Raw genomic sequence first — 22,041 nt, 5'->3', positions numbered from 1 at the left:
GAGCCTTCACCTCCCCAGGACAGCTTGTACCTGCACCTGGAACACTGGGGCTACGTGTTTTCCTTCCTATGGAAAAGAGCTGGCATTCTCTTTCTGGATCCTATTGCAGGAATTTAGATACCACCTCCAAAATTGCATCAATCCAAGGATTGCTCCCACACAAGAGATGTGGTGCTGGGGAACAGGCAGAAGTGCCCTGAAATGAAGGGGAACCCCCTGATTTAAGCCCTTAAAATGATGAACAAGGGTGAGTTTCCTCCAACTTAACCCCTTAAAATGAGGGAAAAAGAGGGGTCTGCCCTCACTTAAATGAACCCTCATGCTGTCACATAGTGCAGTAAACACTCTTCCTCAATATTTGATTATCTTCTGAAGAGAACAGTACTGTCAGCATGTATTCCTTATCATTCTTCTAAGTGATAACAGGTTTTAGTTCCTCCAGCAAAATTAAAGCACAGAACTTCTGCCAATGACCCCATGGCCTTGAACTTTGAAGCAGAAATGCTTGTAAAACAATAAACATCTACCCCCCTCCTTTCAGAAAAGCATGACTATTAATGTGAAGGAGCTGCAGTGACTCTCTCCCCTTCTATCTTTTCCTTTATTGGAGATGACCTCTGAAATGGAGCATTTCATTCAATTTGTTTTGCTTCAGTAATTTACAACAAACCTTTGAACAGTGAGAATCTTGTTTATTCCTGGACACTTGTTTCCATTAAAGGCTTTTCCAGACTAGCACGAAGACTACTACAATCAGCCATCCTGAATCAGCTGGACAAAATATGAAATTCATTGGCTTAGATGTTTCTTTCTTCATTCTCTCTACCCTCACTGCTCTTTGGAATGCAGGTGAGTGATTTTCAAACATTTTGCTGCTTTTAACTGCAAACTTTTTTGACTACCTCAGAATACACAGCTTGGTAAGAAATTGCTGATACTATGTTTACAAGCTAAAGCAAAGGCAGGCAAGCCAGCTTTTACCTGCATGGTGTCATTTTCTTCCTCTATAATTTCCAGTAGGTCAGTGGATCTCATCTGTAAATAAACAGACAATCTGGAGAATGCAGTAAATATATTTAAAGACAGAGGAAAAGCTTTATAGCTTCCCATATTGAACAAGTGTTTTTACTTCCCTTCTTTGCATTTTCCTGTGCTTGTTCTTCACCACCTACCTCAATCTCTGCCTTTCTTTTTGCTTGTGTCCTCCCAAATAATCAATCCTCCCTTAGTTACGTTTTCATAATTGGTTCCAATTTTGCAAGACCCATGTCCAAATTTAGAATTTCTGATACTTGCCTAGATCATCTCAGCATTGCATGGTATTCTTGATATAGTTCCCAAGCAGTGTTATCCTTGCAAGATTCCACTTCCCAAAAGGTCCTCAGTGCTCCCAGCTGTCTGTGTAGCTTGTCCATCTCACTTAACTCCCCTTAACTGTTTGTGAAATCCAGCTATTCTTGACAGTGTTACTGTAATGTCTGTCTTCTTCTCGCTGTTTTATTTGTTGAGTAGTTTTCCATGTGATGTCCAGTTATTACTCACAGTCTATAAGCCAAGACTGTATCTTCTGTCTGTGTAGCCAGGGCTCACAACACCTGCCTTCTTAAGGCCAGACTCAAGTGAAATGCACAAAACAAAGACATTTCAGTAGCTCTTAATAAACTTGTGTTGGAGCCCATTTCGTTGCTGATGTTAACTTTCCAAGAGCACTGGCCTTCCATTCTTACTGATTCCCATGTGGGGCTGATGCTGAGGGACCCCTGTTCTGGTATTTTATTCTCAAAAATAAATGTAATTAGTGACACTCACTGAGGGGCTGCTCTGGAGATTTATCTGTCTATTTCATGTATAAATACCCAAGGAATTCATAAAGTCATGTACTGGCTGGGAGGTAAATAAGTGCATTTTGCTGTTCAAAATGGAGCAACCTTAATATGCAGGTGCTTACAACCTTCACCTAAATACATTCCTAAACTAACATAACCAGCCTTTTTTATTTACTTACAGCAGTCTTTTGGATGATGTACTTGTACTTCAGAGAACATCTAGAAGAGTTCAATAACATTCCTGATTTTTTTTCTTCCTTTAACAAGGAGCTCAAGACTCTTGTGCACAGCGATGTGGGGAGCTGCTTGGTACCTGTTCTTGCCAGGTGACATGCCAGTCCTTGGGGCTATGCTGTCCTGATTACACAGAATTTTGTCTTCAAATTTCTCCATACTCAGGATCTCTTATGGGAGGCAAAGACTTTTTGCTTAACAACACAACTCTTACTGCCTCTTCTGTGGTAAAATGCAGGTAGGCCATGATTTTATATTCCTCTGCCAAAGGGAGACAAAACTTTATAATCTCACTCTCCAACAATAAGCAGTTACCACTAAGCAAAACCAGTCTATAAGGGAGTGAAAACTTTGTAAATTTGTTAGGATTCTGAAATGTACAAAAGTTCTGCTCACCCTCACTTTCAAGGATACCTGCTAACTGTATTTCCACACAGAATTGTTTCTTTTAGGTTGAGTTACTGTGTGGTACAATCATGACTCTGCTCATTCTTCCCTTAACATATTAAACCAGTGATTTTTGAAAAGAGTTTCCTTTCAGGGCCCCTGATTGTCAGTATTTCTTTAGCATTTCCCTTTGTGGGAAAGAAGTACTTATTTCTTAATCTGAATGAGAAAATAGCAAGACAGAAATGTAGGTAGGATGCCTGATGTTGTTCCTGTAAGAGAAAGCTGTGGATCCTAAATGTGTCAGCCTGTATCACACTTTGGTGCACATGGCACAAGCAGTACATACAGTACACTGAATTTTGATGACCCCAATGTTGTGCTATTATTTCCACAGAGGGTTCCAAGTGAAATTTTTGAGTCCTTCCCATCTGGGTAGCAGTACCTGAAAAGGTTTTCAATTCTTTATTTGGAAAACCTTTGACCAAGGCAGTCATTCTGTAGAACACAAATGTGTACCTTGAAGTACCTGCAGAGTTACATAATCATAGCCAAGGCAAATTTCAGTTCAGACAAGCAAAGACACTATTTCCTGGTAGGCCCCAGATCCCTCTGATACTTGGAGTACATATGCAGTCCTCATATACCAGTCTTGTAGAGTTACAGGTGGGGTTATACCCTAGGACACTGGGCAAGAGCCCTAACTGGAATCAAATGGTTAAATAACAAGCAGTGCATTCTGAGTTAACCTTTGCAACAGAAATTCTAGAACAGAGTGAAAGTACTTTTGTTGCCTTCACAGGACTTACCAGGAAAAAAAAAGATCAGAAATTTGCAATAACTGTTCATCATGGTCATTGTTAGCCACCCTGAAATCCTACTGATGCTGTAACATTATTTGCCTCTTCCCATTGCCCCTTTGTTATGTCTCCCTTCCCCAGTAATTAAATAGTAATTTAAAGGTATGTGGATTGCTCTACTTTTGTGCAGTTCACAGCAGAATTCTCATTGATGTAATCAGCAGATTTTTCCAGTTTATATTCCCTGCTACAAGCAAAACAGCACCAGATTTTAAATGATCCACACATTACATGAGATTACTTGTTGAAACACATTCAGAATTTTTCTTCTCTCTATGGTGACACTAAAAATTGTTTTCAACATCTACAGGTTCAAGCAGCAAATCATAACCAGTGGCTATGTTGACAAGGATGGAAAAGCCCACTGCATCTCCCCATTGCTTTATGAGACTGGTTTCATCCCTCTTGAAGTTTCTACAGATGATGGGTCAACATTTCCCTACTCTGCAACTTGGTTATCAGGTTACTTAAATCTACAGCATCCCTCTTCTTCCTATATTCTTCCTCTATGCATGCAAGATTATATAAGTCTTTTCTTTTTGATCAGTTTTATTCTTCCTTAACAGGCCTCAGAAAAGAAATCCTTGCTGTCCTCATGTTAATTCATCTTTTGAGAGATGAACTTTCACAGCCATTGAGTAGCAGCAGCAGCAAGTAGTGATAAAAATCCTGATTAAAAATGAAGTTGACCAAAACAGTTCCCACTTTGTCCCTACTTCTATCCCTTTTTGTCTCCTCTTCAAATAATTGCATTGTGGTATTGCAATCTAAGGACTGCAAATATCAGTAAGGATTGCATTCTCTCAGCTTCAGCTTATTCTTTTCATGTCATGCATCCTGTGCTGTGTAAAACATACCCAGGGGAAATACTGCTAAATCTTAAATAATATACTAGCACGTTTTCAGGACTATGCAAAGACAAAATGTCATCAGCCTTTTTTTTCTGCTCTGCAATGCAGTACATCACAACAAAGTTTCAGATGAAGAAAAATGCACATTGGTAAATGAGACAAAATGGCAATACTATGGCACCTCCAGCACTGGTGGGAACTTAACTGTTACCTGGACACACCAGACACTTGCAGCAACCCACGTCAACATAGAAGTCTGGGGATACCAGGAAACAGGTAAAGTGACCCTTTTCCTATTTGCACAAGCATTTGTCACACACATAACTCATGTGCAGAGCTCTGCACAGCTTGTGATCACTTTCACTGAGGCCTCAAGAAGAGACCTGCAAATATAAATAACTGATGACAATAATGTCAGCTTTTCCTCTTCATTTACATATGGGTGGACACATATAATTTCAGTCTTGTGGCAATTGTTCTTTTCCAGCATCCAAAACTGTTTTCTTCCTCTATGTGACAGGTGACAGTTATTCAGAAAACTGGATGGCTGAATGGAAATACCTTTATACTTTGGCAAAAGAAATCCCCAACACAGGGAAATATTCTTTCCTTCCTGTACCCGCTGAGGAAAATTACAGTACATGGCACTTTGGAATTTTGAGAATTATACCCAGCAGCTATTCAGATGGGCAAAGGCAAGTGCATCACAACATACAGTAGTAATAATAAAAAAAATAATAGCAATAATAATAATAATAATAATAATAATAATAATAGTTAATGGCTACCTTATAAGCTGTTGTCTCCTTTGGCATGAAAAATTGAGACTCAGGCTCCATTTCATGTGAAAAAATGGGGAGAAACTGCAAGGTCAAAAGTAAGAAAAATTAATGGGTAAACATAAAGACAGTTTACAAAGTAAAGAGGAGCATGGAAGAAGAATCACAAAGTCTGTCACAAGCAGACTGATGCACAGTTGGTCACCCAGTAGGGGCTGCTTTGGGAAAACAGACCTGCAGTTTTATTGATGGACATGATGGTCTAGGGCATGGAATATCCCTTTGGTCAGTCTGGGTTGGCTGTCACAGCTGTGTTCCCTCCTGGCCTTCTCCCTGGGGGCTGCATGAGAAAGAGAGAAGACCTTGACACTGTGCCAGCACTGTTCAGCAGGAACTAAAACACTGGTGTGTTATCAGCACTGGAGCCACAGGCCTTCCTTTTCTATTTTGAATACAGGCTTTTGCATTCCTTCAAATTTTACACACATTTCTTTTTACTTCACTGCATATTTTCCCATATTTTAGGTGAACTAACTGTGTAAGTGCTCCATGGATATTCCTTCATAATTCTTCCATGTCTGCAGGTTTGATGTAGATGGTGTAGACTGTGTGTGTATATAAATGCCACCTCTTCAGTGTTACAACATATTGCCAATACATCAGAACGTTTTTCAACATTTAGGAGTTGCTAGCCAGACAAGAATAACCTTTTGTCCTTCTAGAGGGTTTTTTATTGCACTTTGTATGTGCTATTTATTTCATGGGGGGAAAGCAGAGTGTGGCTTCGGAATATTTCAAGAATTCTAAATGGTTTCTGTAGCCATTAGTCTTGATATTACTGGGGTGCAGTTGCTATGTTTTGTTAAAGAATCCAGATATTCTTCATTCTGGCCTAAATGAAATTACAATGTCAAAAGGCATGAGTAGAAAACTTGCCTCTAAAAAGATCCATGTAAGCCAGAATCATGATTACTAAAATGTATTCTGACTATTGCATACTTGCTGAATGCTGTCCTGTCACCTCCTGAATTAGGAAAATTTTGATTTTCCATAACTTTTTCAAGGAAAAAGAAAGCAGTGGGCTTTGCAATGAAATAACTTGAAAGTCAAAAGGTGATTTTTAATTATAATTAGCAATTGAGCCACAGTGCTACTGTCAAAATAGTGCTTGTATCAGATCTATTTTTTGTTTCTTTTCTTTTTCTTTTCCAGTAACATTCCATCAATCTGGAGCTCAGAACATGCATTGGCTTGGCACCTTGAGAAAGACTTCAGAAATGACCCAAATGCATGGGCAACTGCAAAATGTATCGAATGGGATAGAAAGGAAGAGTTGCTTCCAAACTTCTTGGAAGAAATTCCAGACTGCCCTTGCACCTTGGCACAGGCAAGAGCTGACACTGGCAGGTTTCATGTAAGTTATTAATTGATCTCTCTGGCTTATTAAAATTCCAGGTAGAAGTCCACACACACCCCAGTTCCCTCTCTAAATGCCATTACAAGGAAATTAAATTATATTTCAATTTGCCCAAGTAGTATATCAAGAGATAGAGGTAAATACAGCTTATCCAGGTAGTATGAATAAAAGTGCCTACAGGATAGGAGATGGAAATTACATTCAAACATGGAATTAAAACAGTAGCTCCAGTAGACTGACAGTAGACTGAAAACACTCTGTGGAGCTGGGAGGAGGGATGAGTTCCTACAAGACAATAGTGTTTGAAGATGATGTCCCATGCTGTAACAAACTAATTCTGCCTAGTTTATCATACTGTGCTGCAAATCCTTCCACCTTGCACTTCAGAATCGAGCCCAGAGGTGTAAATCCATTATTTCCTTTATCCTGCTTCCTTCCTCCTTCTCAGCTTCACTGTTATCAAGGAACTAAAAAAAGCTAAGAAATCAATTGCCATTCAGTCTACACTTACACTGCTGCTCTGAGGACCAGATGAGAGTGACTTCCTCTCCTATTTATGATACCAAATAGTGGCATGTGTTTATGCATTAAAAAAAAAAAAAAAAAAAAAAGTTAGGTAAACCTTGTTACTCTTCTTGTTATGAAGCTCCAAACATGATGTGTACAGTTCAAATCTTGTAAAGATAAAAAATAGATCCAGTGCCTCTGTCTAAGAATGTAAGATAAACATTTACTCTGTTGTGTCTGTGTTTGTTGTGCTCTTTCAGTTGAACCCCCATCTGGCTGCATTTGTTCTTCAAGGTCTGTTGTAACAGACTGCAAAATGTTTAGGTCAGAGATGTTGCTCCAGACACTTCAGTATTAAATTCACTTTTTTTCCTATCATTCCATGCTAGTCAACACACAACCTCAACCAGTTCATGTCAATTTTACACACGTCAGATACAAAGGGTGGGAACAGAATGTAAGAACAGAAAGGACAATGAGGAAAGAACTCCATTAAGTGTGAACATTGATCTTTTCCAGACAGATTATGGCTGTGACATTGAAAAGGGGAGTGTGTGTACTTACCATCCTGGTGCTGTGCATTGTGTAAGAGCCATCCAAGCCAGGTAAAGAAAAATTTTTAAACTGTGTTTTTTTGATTAATCCTTTCACCTCAGAGACAGCAGCATCACAAAAGTCAGGGGTGAAGTCTAACTGGACATCAGAAAAAGCTTGGCAACTGAAATATTTAGGATCCACAAAAAAGTTATAAGTAACCCCTAGATACAGATGGACCCCACAGAGCTAAATGATGATTTTCTTGCTGCTTTTCTCAATCAGTCCCCGCTATGGGGCTGGACAGCAGTGCTGCTATGACTCCTCGGGAACCCAGATCCTCACGCACGACTCCACCGGAGGCAGCACACCTGATCGAGGGCATGACTGGGGCTCACCGCCTTTCCTGAAGCCTCCCCGGATACCTGGCTTTTCCCATTGGCTTTATGATGTTATCAGCTTCTATTACTGCTGCCTGTGGTCTGATAATTGTGACTTCTACATGAAAAGGCGGCCCTCTAGTGACTGCAGGACGTACCGCCCGCCCCAAGCTGGTAAGGGCTGCGAAATTTCCTGATGGAGTGGAGATTTTTGGTACAGTGTTAGCTTTTAGAATATTTGTATATGTGCATATATGAGTTGACAATGGTGAGGGTACAATGTCCTGTGGAAAAATTCCATGGAAGGTCTCTATTGATCTACCACTTACAAAACCTGCATGTAGTTTTTAATTGTGCTGTGAGATTTTCTGCTGTTCAGCATCTCACTCACCCCTAGAACCAAAACAGCCAAAGCATAGTAGTCAATGTCCACGACTTTATATCATCAGTGTACACTTCTTCAGAAAAAAAGGTGGTTAGAGATGGTTAATGACAATTAGGAAGTAGCTAGAAAAGCTATCATGATGAGAAATATTCGTATCAAATAAGAAAGTTTTACAATTTATAGTGTGTTTGTTTTTCTCCTGCTTGCTTTTAACTCACCCTTCAAGCCTGTGCCATTGCCACACCTCTATTGCTACCACATGTTTTGCCTTCCATGCTGCTGAGACGCTGAGGTGTCCAGCAGGACTTGGCCTCCCATAAAGAAGTTCAAAGAGGCAGCAGTCTGCATCACGAAAAAAAGAAGAAAACTGTAGAGGGCATTGCAATAGGTGGTTAGGGGTCATGAATGAGTGGTTTGGCTGCTTAAAGAAACCCTATCTAAAATGTTGGCAGGAACAGAGTTTAATATGAATTTGTGAAAATACAACTTTACAACTTGATGGCAAGGTGCATTGTACTAGTTACTATACAGATTAAAGCACATTAAAGAAGATAAATCAGAAGCAATTTGGAGCAATTTGCATGGAATTTGGAAATGCAAAAGGGGATAAGGGTGAAAAGGATATGGATGCAAAGATAAGGCAATAGCCTTGTATTCATTTCCAAATCTCCCCATATACTGCATGTGACACAGACTTCTAGCCTCTTTCCTTTCTCATGAACTTGAGGGGTAGCAAGTTGTGATTTTTGCTTGTTCTTAATTATCTTTTTTCTTTTAAAATAGCATCTGCTTTTGGGGATCCTCATTTCCTTACATTTGATGGTCTGAACTTCACCTTCAATGGCCTAGGAGAATACACATTGGTAGAGTCTGATCTCAAATCCCTGACAGTGCAAGGGAGGACACAGCAGGCACTCTTTCCCAATGGTAAGTCGATAAGAGAGGAATCAGAGCTTCTGAGCTTCTGAGCTTGTTTGATTTGCACTTTGAAGCAACTCTCCTGCCATTTCTAGTCTCCTTTTTTGGCCATTTGTGAATGGTCACCATTCTGAAGATAATCAGAAAGCAGACAACATCTTCAGGAAAAAATTTCCCAATCAAAGTTTAATTGCTAGTTTTATTTGGTGTGAGTAATGGAAGTGTAAGGTTTTCTGCTGTGTTTAAGAGCTCATAAAAATTCTTATTTCTCTCCATGCCCATTCTCATCACAGTAGCATAAGGCCTGTTTTAGAAATCAGCCAATAGGCACAGCTGCCAGCTGATGCATTTTGATAGCATGGTTGTTTATTTTTATTTGAAGGAACTGGGGCTCTGGGGACAGGCCTGTCTGCGGTGGCCATGCGGGAGAACAACTCTGATGTGATTGAAGTGCGCTACTCTGAGGATTTCCATCTGCAGGTCCTCTTGAACCAGAGGGTTCTCAACTTCTCTGAACAAACTTGGCTGGACTTGAAAGGTTAGTTACACATATCAGCCTTGTAAGCAATTCTGTTCTGATGGAGCCTGTGGACAGCTAAAAGTATCTCTAGGTGCATGCATTTCAACTCTCTTTTCAGCCTCCTTCTGTGAAGTGCATTAACAGGTGGCTTCAATGTCCCTGTTTTCTATGCCCTCTTTTGTTTGCAGAGCAATGGTTTTCCTTCTCATCCTGTGGACAGTGAATGGAATTAAAAATTGTGTCCTCTACATTCTGCTTTGAGCTTACTGCATCCAATGCAATGAAGCCTATCAAATAAAATGAAATATAATGAAATATAACTAAAATATATACTAAAATATAACTGAATTTCACCTATTGGGAGGTCTCTCAATAGGTCAGATATTATTCCTCTATTCTTCTGCCAAAAAGACTGTAATAAGTTGACTTTTTGTCCAACGGAGCTGTGACCATTTGATTAGTCTTCATGATAATTTGACAAATACTCATCATACATCAATTTTAACAGTAATCCCCCTATTCAGCAGAATCTTATCACAATTGTAGTTTGAAGGTGTGGCTTCCCTTTAAATGCTTCTCAGAGTGCAGCTCAGAGTGGAAGGGAGAAAACCTATATGAAAAATTTTTTAAAATTATGATTTTAACTGATGCTAAAACACAACAAATTTTTTCACTGTGGATAATTAGCTACTTTGACCTCTTCTCCTCATTTTTATAGGTCTCTTTCTCTATTCTACACCTGATCAGAACATCACAGTGATGTTCTCTTCTGGGTCTGGAGTGGAAATAAGGGGAAGTGGAGGATTTCTGACCCTGACAATTCTGCTCCCAGAGAAGTTTATGAATCACACACGGGGTCTCTTTGGGGTAATGAATGGCAATCCAGAGGATGACTACACCTTCAAGAACAAAACCACTTTGTCAGTTCATGCAAGTCCCCAGCAGGTGTTTGAGTTTGGAGCTAGCTGTAAGTCATTCCTCTGGTCTATTATTATGTTTTCTTCACAAATTCAAAACAGATCATGATTTAAGGACTGGGAAATTAAATCTGTGCCAAACAACCAGTACTGAGGGAAGAGAAGGGAGTAAGAGAAATATACCCTGCTCTACCCATGTGGGGAGTGAAAACAGAACTATGATGGAGTGTTCACACTTTGTTCCATCAAGAGTTAGACCTCATATTTCACAGCTTACATTTGCAGAATACCATCTATTCTGGTTAGCTGAACACAGCATCAGCAGACTACAGTGTTACAGAAGTACAGCAAAAGCCAGGATGAGCTATCTTTTCCCAGAATATTAGCAATGTTTTCATGCTGGCAATTAAAAAAATCATTTATTAAATCACAGTTTAGTAATTGTCCTTTTAAAGAAGAGGATATGGGGACATGTGTGTAAAAGAATGGCTCCTTATCATTTAATGAGTGATGAAGCTGCTCTAACCTGCAGCATTAGATTGGTCAGCATTCCTTCTGACATCAGGTTAGGAGATCGGTCAGAAACATAATGCAAAATACCCTCTGGCTACCAGTTGATCTCTGTATTGAACACAGTGTAACCATACTCCAGGGTTCAGATCATACTGAAAAGTCTCACTGCTTCAGCCTCAGGAAGTTTCTGATATAGCAGAATGAAAAAAAAGAGCAGGACCATGGTAGACATGATGAATTTAGGGACACACAGTTTCAGGATCTGTGTTGCTTGTAATGGTTGCTTTAGGTAACTCTGTCTGTTGTCACCATTTTCCTAGGAGGCATATAAAACCATCTTTATGGAAAATCATAGCTGCACAATTATTTGGATCTAATTTTAAGAAAATGGTCAAACAGCAGGTTAAATGAACACTAGCTTTGATGCTAAGATGTTGCATATGAAAAAGAAAACAATTTTGAGCTGGAAGGATGCTGTAGGGCTTCCTATGTCTCTTCCAGCTCTAGCTACATTTCTGTGGATAAACACTTGGATTAGTAGCAGAAGGTGCTCTATGTTGGCAATGTTACATATTAATCTCTCTTTCTTTCTCTGTCTCCCAAGGGGCTGTTGAAAATGAAACTTCTCTCTTTACTTATGACACGGAGTTCTTACTGAACAGTTTCTTTTATGGGGAAAAGCACAATGCTTCCTTTCTGCCTGTGTTCTCCCCTTCTGAAGACCCTGCTGACCCCCTGGTAGAAGAGATGGTCTCACACTGTGGCTCTGACCCATTCTGCAGATTCGATGTCCTGACAACCAGAAGCCTTCAAGTGGGAAACTCCACAAGACTTTCCCATCAGAATCACAAGCGCCTGGTAGAACATCTACAGCCAGGTGATCCAGCATTCCACAAAAAACATCATTACAGAATAACAGGATATTCTGAGTTGGAAGGGACCCACTGGGATCATCAAGTCCAAACCCTAAGTGAACAGCCCATAGGGAGCATCACTACAGTTATTTCTACAGGGCATCTAAAGAGTTAACAATGTTTGAGGAGGCTTTGCTGAACTGTAGGTTCATGCACCTATAAATAATTTGACCATGGGGAATCATCCTTGTACCAGGAAAGTTCTGTACTGATAGAATACTTAGGCAAACTCAAAATAAGTTTCTTTCCATTTCTTCCACTATAAAACCACAGCATAGAAAGTTTATCTTCATTTTATATGCATTAAGCTGCCTTCCTTGGACTTTGAAATAATTTTTAAAAGTAGCAGAAGTCTTGTCTTTCAGATAGCCTAAAAATCTTTGTTTTTCCATGAGTTGCCACTAAAACACCGTTTGAATCACTGTAATGGAGATTTGCTGGTCCAAATCCTAAATACACTAACCAGATATGTCTCTTTTATTAGTGGTCTCTTGTGGCTGGCTGGATCACCCAACCAATGGAAGAAAGAATGATACTAACTACCTGCAGGGCTCAACCATCAATTTCACCTGCAATGAGGGCTATGAACTCATGGGGTCACAGGAAGTAACTTGCCAAGTGTCAGGAGCCTGGTCAGGAGAAACACCCCAGTGCAGCCAAGTAACAGGTCTGTTGCCTTTTAGATATCACTTGTCACTAAAAAATCATTATCAAGGACAAGGCAATCTCAGTATTCCATGATGGCCATTGACAAAAGCAACTTTTCTAACTTGGTAAAACATTGGACATGAGATGTCTGAATTTCTAGAAAGACTATTATTCAAATCTAAATAATAGGTGAGTTATGGTGCTTTTGTGCATTTTGGTGGAGGTCTGAAAGTTTTTGTTTTATCAATGGGTAGATACTTGAAGGGTGAAAAGAGGGTGGAGCCAGGCTTTTTTCAGTGGTGCTCAGGCCACAAGCATGCTCTGAAACACAGAAACTTCCCTATGAACATCAAAAACTCCTTCTGATTGAGTGCTGGCACTACTTGCCCAGAGAAGTTACAGAATCTCCCTCCCTGGAGATATTCAAAAGTTATCTGGTCATGGTCCTGAGCAACTCATTCTGGGTGGTCCTGCTTGAACAGGGGAGTTGGACAAAATGACCTCCAGAGATCCCATCCTACCTCAACTGTTCTGTGATTCTGTGATTCAAGATCAGACACAGCCCACACTTGTTGAACACTTTCACTATTTTTTTCTAAAAGATTATGTTATCTCAAAATAGAATTCTATTATTGTATAGCAGTAAAAGTATTGTGAATGATGCAATAGTATTTAGTATAAACAACATAGATTTATTACCCCTCTTGTGTTACTACTAACAGATTATCAATTAGCCTGGGACTGTTTGGTTTAGTAGCATAGACTGTCTCTATGATTTACAGAAAATGGCCCAAAATTTTCTTTTTATTCATTCACCACATACACTCCAAATGTCCTCAAGATGGCAATATTTCAAAGCATGAAGAGTGATGCAAGGCCAGATGGCATGTTGAAGCATTTAAATGCTGAGTTAATAGTTCCCAAAAGCACTCATCAAATAATTCATACTAACAGATTCTTCATTCTGAGACCCTTCCAAAGAAATGTGGAAAGTGCATTTCACATCAGCAACAAACTCCTGTCATGCTGTCACATTTCGTCAGCTTCTGCTGGCCTATACCAATTTCCTGTACATTTCCAATGCAGTTCTGAACTTAGTAATATTTATAAGATGAACTGCAGTGAGTTTGGGCAGCAGAAAAATTTGCAAAGGCCAGATCTTAAAAAGGCAGTGGCCAAACATTCTGCCAAGCTGAAAGTTAAGAATATTTTTCCACTGCTGCCATCAACCACATACATACTGGATAAGAGCCAGCCAGTCTCAATAAGCAAAACAGATGCTGACATTTACACTAGCTAAAGAAAGGGGGGACAGAAAGGCAGCCCTGTGAGATGAGAGGAAAGGAGCTGGAAGATATGCAGTGATTGATTGCATTCAGAATGATGGAGACATGACACAGCTTTGTGGATGAGCAAACAAAAGCCACAATGTTTTCCAATGTTTTCCTGAAAGATGATGAAGAAAAACAGGGTGTGAAAGAATTTTATTGATCTGATTGCAACAAAGATCTTCCTTACTATTTGATATTTGGTGTTTTAGTTAATTTGCAATGTGAACCAAAATTGATGGTTTTTATTAGCCTCAGGAAGTTGGAGTATGGCAATGCTGTCTACAGCAGCAGGATATTGACAATATCAACAAGTGATCAACACAATATAAAAAACAAATTTCTCCATTCTTTTTTTCTTGCTGCTTTGCCCTAATAATGGCATTTATATCTAGTTTTGTTTCTCCTTCTTCCACAAGCTGTTCTGCTAGATGTCAGTGTTTGTCTGAGAAGGCTATTTTATTGACAGGCCCAGGTCTCTCTAAACTTCTCATATTTTTATAGCATGGAAAGCTAGTACTTGCTTTCCACTAAACACATTTCTGCCTCTGGTTTAAGATATAGTTGAAATCCAGTACTAGTTTTCTGTTATATCTCTATTTGGCTATTTTCTCTATTCTCCAGCCCCCAAGTCTCTTCTCCAGTACAGAAAAGGTCCTTGTGTTGTCAAAATCTCTTGTTCCTGAGGTCAGTTTTCTTTATTGTTTTTCTCTTTGCACAGCAGAATGCTGCTGTTTCACCAACATCTATTTTATCAAGTCCTGTGACAAAACCTTACTGACACCAGGAAAATGCTGACAAAATTAATGGACAGCCCTTCCCACTTTGTGGGTGCCTGGATGGGTGACCACTGACCTAGCCTGACTATGAACAGCAGGCACATTTTTACTTTGACAGTGAACTATTAAACACACACTTTCTCAAATTATTTCTTTCATGCTGGTCATGAACCCAGCCCCCTGTTATTCTAACCTTACAGGTGTATTTTTTACAATGCTGTGTTTGTTTACACTTGCTGCAGTTTTGTAGCACATCAGATTCAAGCTCTATCTTACAAACTACCAACGTTTTTAGTTGCTATATTCTTCCATTTTTTAAAGAGAATAGTTGAAATAAAGGCATGGGGACTAGGAAAATTGGATAGGAAAAGAGGTGGAAACAAGAAAATGTAATGCCAGTTACTTTACAAAATCCATTTAGAAATTTCGAAACTTCAAATACAAATTATGTTGTTGGGCCTGCATATTGTTGTTTTTGAGTTTTGCTTCCTTGGACTAAAGTTTCCATGGAAATCCTCTGCTAATAATTATTTTGCTATGCTTCTAATTACAATCCCACTGCAAGTCTTGCCAGTACCACAGCAAGCTCTGTTCACAGAATATCACAAAGAGAAAGAACAAAGAAGCCATCCAGAAAAAGCAAAAAGGATATTCTAGTAAAATCAGAAGTAGTATCCAGCTAAAAATCTTAATATAGTGGCAGTATATGTACATACTGTCTTTTTGAGACAGACAATAATTCAGTGACACTAAGGGCAATCTAGTTTTGTTTGTCTTTTGGGTTATTTTCTTTTTTCTCCCCCTCCTCTACTCACTTTTAAATTTCCTTTTCCAGGCTCAGGCTCTGTGTAAATACTGTTCATTTTGAAAGCTGTCAGAAATCTCATTAGTCTTCTGTGCTTTTTCCAAACACCAAGATTTCACAACAGAGGCAAATCACTACTGGACTGACTACTTTAGCCAGTGGTGGGTTCTCATCACTTGGCAGTGAGGGGTGCCTCCCTGTGAAGGATGTTTAAGCCAAACATTAGCTTTTGAGCCTTGTTCAGAAGTTACTGTTCAACGCTTGTGAAACAGTTTGTGTGTCCCATTTCTGTCCTTAAACTTCACTATAAACCAAATTAGCAGCTGAATAATCTGTTCTAGGATTACAGAAGTGCCTGTTATGTCACTCTGCCATCACTGTGTGCTAGGCTGTAGTTTGGGCAGGTGTGACAAAGTGAGGGAAGGAAGGGCTGATAAAAATGTAGCCCCAATGTATTATGGGTCAGATAAAAAATGCAGGAATCATTGTTTCTCCAGAGAGTTCACTCCACATGCTGAATCTCCCAACTTTTGAAAAAATTCTTATGAGTCATGGTAATCTGCTTAGTAGAATAAGAAAACAAAATTATAATTTTTATTCAAAATTGGTTTAGTATCTGGTTTCTTTCTCTCAGATGTCCTTGTTAGGCAATCACAGAATCAAGTTGACACTTTTCCTGTTTTAGTGTGTTCAAACTCTGATGCAGTTCAATCAGAAAGCCACACCAGAGCAGTCACTTCTCTTTTATGTAGATTATTAAGCAGCAAAGGTAGTTTCAAAACGTAATGCCAAAATAAGAGTAGTATTTAAAGTAATCAAACAGTGTGGAATAAGGATTGAAAACCATTTCAGTTGTTGGGATTGACAGTTCTACATCAATATTGCACATTCACAATGTTGACTACATATTAATCACCAGCCACCCTTTGTGTTACAAAGCTGCCTGAACAGTCAAATGTAGAAATTCTGTGAGTTCCTAATCTTTACCAGTTTCAGAGAATCTGAACAGGTAAAGGCTTGGAAGGGACCTCTGGACATCATTTTAGCCCAATCCCCCTGCCAAGGGAGGCAGTTCCACAAATAAAGACAACAGAAAGATTAACACTATACATACAATTTCAAAAATTGTCATGCAAATGCATTCGAACGGGTATGAAGAAATTGATATCAAAGTCTTCATGGGTTTTTTTGTGGTTTGTCTCTGTTTTTCAGCTATCAAACAAATAATTGTTATTGGCAGTGTATTTGGAATAGTCGGTCTTGTAGTCCTGGCACGTCTGGGTTATTTATGCAGAAAGCAGAGGTAAGCCTTCACTGAACTGAGCACACAAATGAACCTCCTTAAAAAATGGCAACTGTTATGACTTTTTAAACAATAATTTAATAATGACCACTGGCAACAAACTGCCAGTGTGCTACAGGTAAAAAAAGAGTGCAACTGATGTATACACACTTATCAACTGTGTGCAACTGACTGGTGGAGAAAGATGGCAGCATAGTGAATTAAAATGGTTTTTCCTAGGAATACTGGCAGATTGAAATGAAAATGTGGTTGATTTTCTGAACTTTGTTAGCAACTGTTACATTTTTAAGCCTTCTCTGTTCCAGGGTCCACAAGAAATAGAATGCCAGATAAAATGGAATTGAAATTGAGTGAATGGAAACAAAATGGGGTTACAGCCCTTGAAAAGAAGATTGTATGTGTGAGGAAGAACTAAATACTGCTGAACTTATCACAAAAAAAAAAAAAACAAAAAAAAAAAAAAAAAAAAAAAAAACAAAGGACAGCCACCAAGCTAACAGAACACTGCTACTGTTTTTCAGTATTTCATCAGCTTAAAAATGCTACATTCACTAGAAACAAGAATGTGGCATATTATGCTGTGATATTAAAATTTATGTGTAAAGTCATGCTACTATATGGAGACCAGTTTTGCTTTCTATGTGTCACAAAGGCCAAAATAAATGCAAGCATATTTTGCCCCTCAAAATCAACCTTACAGCTTTATATGGCAGGAGATTTCTGTATGCTGGAAGTGAGATCTGTGTATTGATACAATAGTTAAGGCCTGCAAACTGTATTCTGATCCTTCCCCTTTCAGAATGCCCAATTGTTCTCCCACTGTACGGGTTGCTATTTGATTACACAGCAGCGGTGTAAGGGGGGTACAACGATGTTTGCCCTATTTCTGTTTCCGACAAAGAAACTTTTAAAATGTGGGGTTTTTTTAACTGTTTGTGTGTGGGGGTTTCCTGTTGGTTGCTTCTTAGCAAAGCTGTTCTACCATTGCTAAAATGTCTCACAGGCCAGGTAAAGACTTTGTAGAAGTTTAGACAATAGCTTGACATTACCACCTTGACGCTTTGTCCTTTGGTATCTTCAGGTAGATGAAAACAAAACAAAACAAAACAAAACAAAACAAAACAAAACAAAGCAAAACAAAACCCCAAACAAGCCACAAACCCAAACCCCATCTTTCTGCACGTGCATTTTCAGAAAGCCACGCTGCTCCCTCTTTCTCTTGCGCAGCTGTTGCTGCTGTGTTGGTGTGGGTCGCGCTGGAGCCGTGGGTGTCCCCTCATGTCCCGTGTCCCGGGTCCCGGGTTCGTGTGGCTGTTTGTGTTCTTACCAGTGTTCCTGTCCGTATGCCTGTCTGTGTTTCTGTCTCTGTGCCTGTCTGTGTTCCTGTCTCTGTTTGTGTCCCTGTCACCCGGGGCCGGGACAGCGGCCCCCGCCCGGCCTCAGCTCCGCCCGCCTCAGGACGCGGCCTAGGGGGACATTGTGGGTTCAGCAGCCCCGCTGATTTCTGCCAGCACTCCCTCAGCGCGGCTCGCTGCCCGGTCACTTCTGTGGGGCGGGTGGTGCCTTTTCACTTGGAGAACGACTCCCTAAATCGCAGCGTGCGGCGCTGGCCCCTCGCCGCCCGCGGAGCCGCTCGTGCCAGCGCCCCTCAGAAAGTTTGCGGCGTTCTGCCCCAGTGCTGTGTCCGTCCGTGCCTTGGCGGCTCCAGGAGAGGCGATCCGGGCTGCACCTGCGCTGTGCCAGCGGCTCCCACAGCCCAGGGGCAGCCCCGCGGGCGGAGGGCGTGCGGGGCCGGGGCAGCGGCAGGGGCCAGGCCCCGGGCGGACGGGCTCCTGCCCGACCTCTTCCGCGGGACACTGGCTGCGAGGGGAGTGAGGAGAGCCTTGGGTCGCTGCTGGGACGGAGGAGTTTGTTTGTCTGTGTGTGTGTTTATGTTTGTGTATGTATGTGGCGAGGCGCCCCGGCCAGCGAGGGGGGCAGCGAGGCCAAAGCGCTGCCCCGGGGCGAGCGCCGCCAGCCCGGACCTGCCGGTGTCAGGAGTGGAAGCGGCGGCTCTGCGGTCCCGCGCTGCAGCAGGTTGGGATGTCGGTCTCTATCCTTTCCTGTCACATGGCTGGTAATAGGATCCCTCATCTGCCACTCGGCACCTCGCCGGGGCGCACTTACAGGACACATGCTGTAGGGCCTCCGCTTCCCGCACTTTGCGCTCTTCCCGGCCGCCCCCGGAGAGCCGGGGCTGCCGCCTGCGAGCGCGGCGCGGCCCGGCGGCCGCTGCCTATGGAGCCTCCCGCCCTCGCCGCCGTCCTGGCCTTCTCCGGGCTGGCGCTGAGCTGCTGCCGAGAGCCCGTTCTGTCCGGTGAGTGCCGCTCCGCGGGGAGCCGGGAGGGGGGCGCGCCGGGGCTGCTCCCCGGGCTCCCGGCGGGGCTGAGCGGCGGGGCAGCCGCTCCCCGAGCCCCGCAGCCCCCCGCGGAAGGGCTCTGCCCTGCGCGGCACGTCCCTTCCTGCTCGGCGGGCTCCGAGCTGCCCGTGCAGGCAGCGGGTGTTCTTGCGTGGAGTTCGTGCGTGTTTGAGGCTCTCCCCGTGCTTGCTGAACTGGGAGCTCGGAAACTCGTAAGAAAGCGTGATGTAAGAGAAAGAACAGCACTTTTCTCTCTAAAAGTAGTTCGATTGCTAGGTCTGTGGAATGGAGGCGTTTAAAGGGAGAGGAGCGTGCGATTGTTGGTGTCACTGGGGTAAAACCTGTGGCAGCAGAGTCAGAGCTTGGAGGGTGAGCATCCCTCCTGTCCGCAGTGTGCTGCCCCAGCTCCCTGCCGAGCCTGGGCTCCTCTGACCATTCCTTCAGCCGAAAACCCGGGGAAGCCTGAAAGCTTCACTTCCGAAGGTGATTTTTCACCTAAAACTTCTCTGTGCCCTTTTGTCCTCGCTTTAATTGTTACTAATGATTTCAAGTACTTCGATTCTCCTCTGGTAAACATTGGCTGTGCTTTTCAAGATCAGAAGTGGCAGTTCCAGATGGTCACAGCCTCACAGCCGTCTGATGTGTGGTCCTTCTGGATACATTTTGTGTATTCTTAACTGCTGTGTCTTCTTACAAAGTAGAGTTTGCTCTACTTCTTTTTGAACACATACTTGCTTATCAAGTTTTTGTAGATGTACCTAATTAGATATGGAAAATACTTGCATCGCCTTTTTCAGGGACTAAAAAACCATTCACAAGAAGTTCTGGTAAACTTTACTTCTTCTCAGAAGTAAAACATGAGAGTATTTTCAGATAAGTGTTTAGAGAGCTGCCTAGGCAGGGACCATGTCTAAGGGTCTGTTCCCAGTACCATTGGTGCACACAGTGGATACTCCTTCCTTTGCTTGTAAGGTTTCTAAGCAGAACACTCTGTGTGTAACCGTGTCACTCACAGAGGGCTGTGTGACAGCAGGTGAAGGATATGGCCCAGTGTGAATGTTTGGCTGTTAAAGGGGACAAAAATGCCTGAGCAGAAGCAGCTGGGGCAGGGCGAGGAGGGAAGAATGTATAATGCCTCCAAATGAAGGTGTAGCAAAGGAGAGTGGATCTAGAAAGTACTGCCACCTATGTGTCTTCTGCTAAAGAGCCTGGAAACAGTGCAAACACAGCAATTTGTAATTTATATGGCATGTACAGGATCTGCAGAGCTCCTCATCTGCACAAGGTACACATCAGGGTCTTCCTCTTGACCCTTAATCCCACTGAATTGAAATGGGATCAGCTGTGTCAGGTTGCACTTGAAACTAGCAGAATTCTGAAATGACAAACATTGGTATTGCTTTTGGAAGGCGGTTTGTCATATGGTGTGTTTTAAATGCCTATTCCTTTCTTTGTTTATTGTAAAGTGCAGTCAAAATAACGACTGTGTCACCATCATTTGCTAAGATAGGAGAAAAACTTCTGGAATTACTATATGAAAAATTCCTCCAGTTGTCAGAAATGAAAGTGAATTAATAACCATTTTTGCACCTAGTACTATGCTACTTTTCACAGAATGTTTTTGTATTGCTGTATGATGTCCAGCAGTTTCTATTAATTCAAACACTGATATTTTCTGCATTTGAACCTTGTGGCATTTGTGCATTCAAACGTCAGCCATACATAATTTCTCAAGTGGATCAGAAATAAGTGTGTGAATAGATTACCTACCATTAAAGGACTTTTTGAATTTGGTGAGTTATGTGTTACAAGGCCAAAGAAATGGAAATGCCTTCAGTAAATGTTAGTTTTGGTGAACAAACGCTATTTTATATACTCAGTGCAATAAGTTATAATTTCTAGTTTCTGTATTTACAGCATTCATTTAAATTTCCCCATCAGAAATATATGTGGTTATCAATCTCTTTTTCCTTTCTCTGTTTTCTTTCCATTTAGCAATACTGAGTCACCATGTCCTTGGTTTTCTTCCCAGCTGAGTCTTTTCTTTGAACTGTTATTCCAGCCTTCTCTTCCAAACCTGGTATCTTGTCATCTTATTCTGTCTATGCCTTGGTGATTCAGAGAAGCAGTTCTACTTGATATGCCATAAGCAAGCCTCATGAAAATACTTTTAAAATAATTTTTTTTTCTTTCAAACTAGGCAGATGGGGGATGAGATAGACATTTCAGCATATCATGCTTGTACATGCATAGAGCATAACTCAAAATCCAGAGTTATGTGAATAGATTTAAGCAGGATGGAGCCAAAGAAATAAGAGGGAGGCAGGGATTACATACTGCCAGCTGCAAAATTTTCATTTTTGTCATATCACACCATAATAGTTCTGCAATTGACCACTCCCTTCATCCACACAGTGGCAATGGCCCACCCTGATAAAATTACCAAAGGGATTCAGCCTGCCACACTTGACAAGAGAACAACAGTTTTAAAACTTCACAAAGAAAGCAAACAAATGGGTGTATTAAGGAACAGAAATTCTTATGGGGTCACATCACACATTCTTACTTCCAGTGATAAAGAATCACAAGCAAGTGTGTTTGCATCTTGTGGCTGAGGACCAGCCAGCAGCTGCAAGGCTCTGGCTAATACAGCATGTTTGTGTTGTACAAATAAAAAGAAAAAAGGGACAGAATACATTTAGAAATATTGGGAATTCTCTCTCGTGCTCATAATCTAACTTGCCTGCTTCCAGCATATTCCAGAAAAGGTCTGGGCAGACTGATTTTTTTAAACAAGAAAAGTGATGAAAAGTGATTAGCTTGACAATTAGAGTCAAA

The 22,041-nt window shown here is 41.3% G+C and overlaps 2 protein-coding genes across 4 annotated transcripts in view; both read left to right on the top strand.

Moving 5' to 3' along the window:
* Positions 1 to 766: 766 nt before the first annotated feature.
* SUSD2 (sushi domain containing 2) lies at positions 767 to 17,284 on the top strand. The gene is made up of 15 exons (XM_056504145.1): positions 767 to 849; positions 2,094 to 2,298; positions 3,618 to 3,769; positions 4,267 to 4,434; positions 4,679 to 4,853; positions 6,150 to 6,351; positions 7,381 to 7,466; positions 7,681 to 7,949; positions 8,944 to 9,087; positions 9,461 to 9,616; positions 10,317 to 10,565; positions 11,633 to 11,905; positions 12,427 to 12,609; positions 16,715 to 16,805; positions 17,111 to 17,284. The coding sequence occupies exons 1-15, from the start codon at positions 783 to 785 to the stop codon at positions 17,124 to 17,126; spliced, it is 2,436 nt and encodes an 811-aa protein (XP_056360120.1). The 5' UTR covers positions 767 to 782; the 3' UTR covers positions 17,127 to 17,284.
* An 864-nt stretch (positions 17,285 to 18,148) lies between these two features.
* The window catches only part of KREMEN1 (kringle containing transmembrane protein 1), a 29,190-nt gene continuing 25,297 nt past the window's right edge, over positions 18,149 to 22,041 (top strand). For 2 of the 3 annotated variants that reach the window (XM_056504148.1, XM_056504146.1), the window contains exon 1: positions 18,149 to 18,881. In XM_056504148.1, coding sequence (XP_056360123.1) covers positions 18,149 to 18,881 — 733 coding nt within the window. Of the gene's footprint in view, positions 19,162 to 22,041 lie in introns of all 3 variants that reach the window. The other variant, XM_056504149.1, reaches the window with a different exon arrangement.

This window comes from Oenanthe melanoleuca, chromosome 15 (assembly GCF_029582105.1).
Source record: "Oenanthe melanoleuca isolate GR-GAL-2019-014 chromosome 15, OMel1.0, whole genome shotgun sequence".
Taxonomy (NCBI): Eukaryota; Metazoa; Chordata; class Aves; order Passeriformes; family Muscicapidae; genus Oenanthe; species Oenanthe melanoleuca.
Note: the sequence above shows the minus strand (reverse complement) of the source record. Positions and strands in the feature narration are given on the sequence as shown.

Coding starts and splice junctions, on each gene's coding strand:
- SUSD2 (XM_056504145.1), top strand. CDS start 783: ATGAAATTCATTGGCTTAGATGTTTCTTTCTTCATTCTCTCTACCCTC. Junction 7,950..8,943: donor GTACCGCCCGCCCCAAGCTG/GTAAGGGCTGCG, acceptor CTTTTAAAATAG/CATCTGCTTTTGGGGATCCT. Junction 9,088..9,460: donor GCAGGCACTCTTTCCCAATG/GTAAGTCGATAA, acceptor TTTTATTTGAAG/GAACTGGGGCTCTGGGGACA.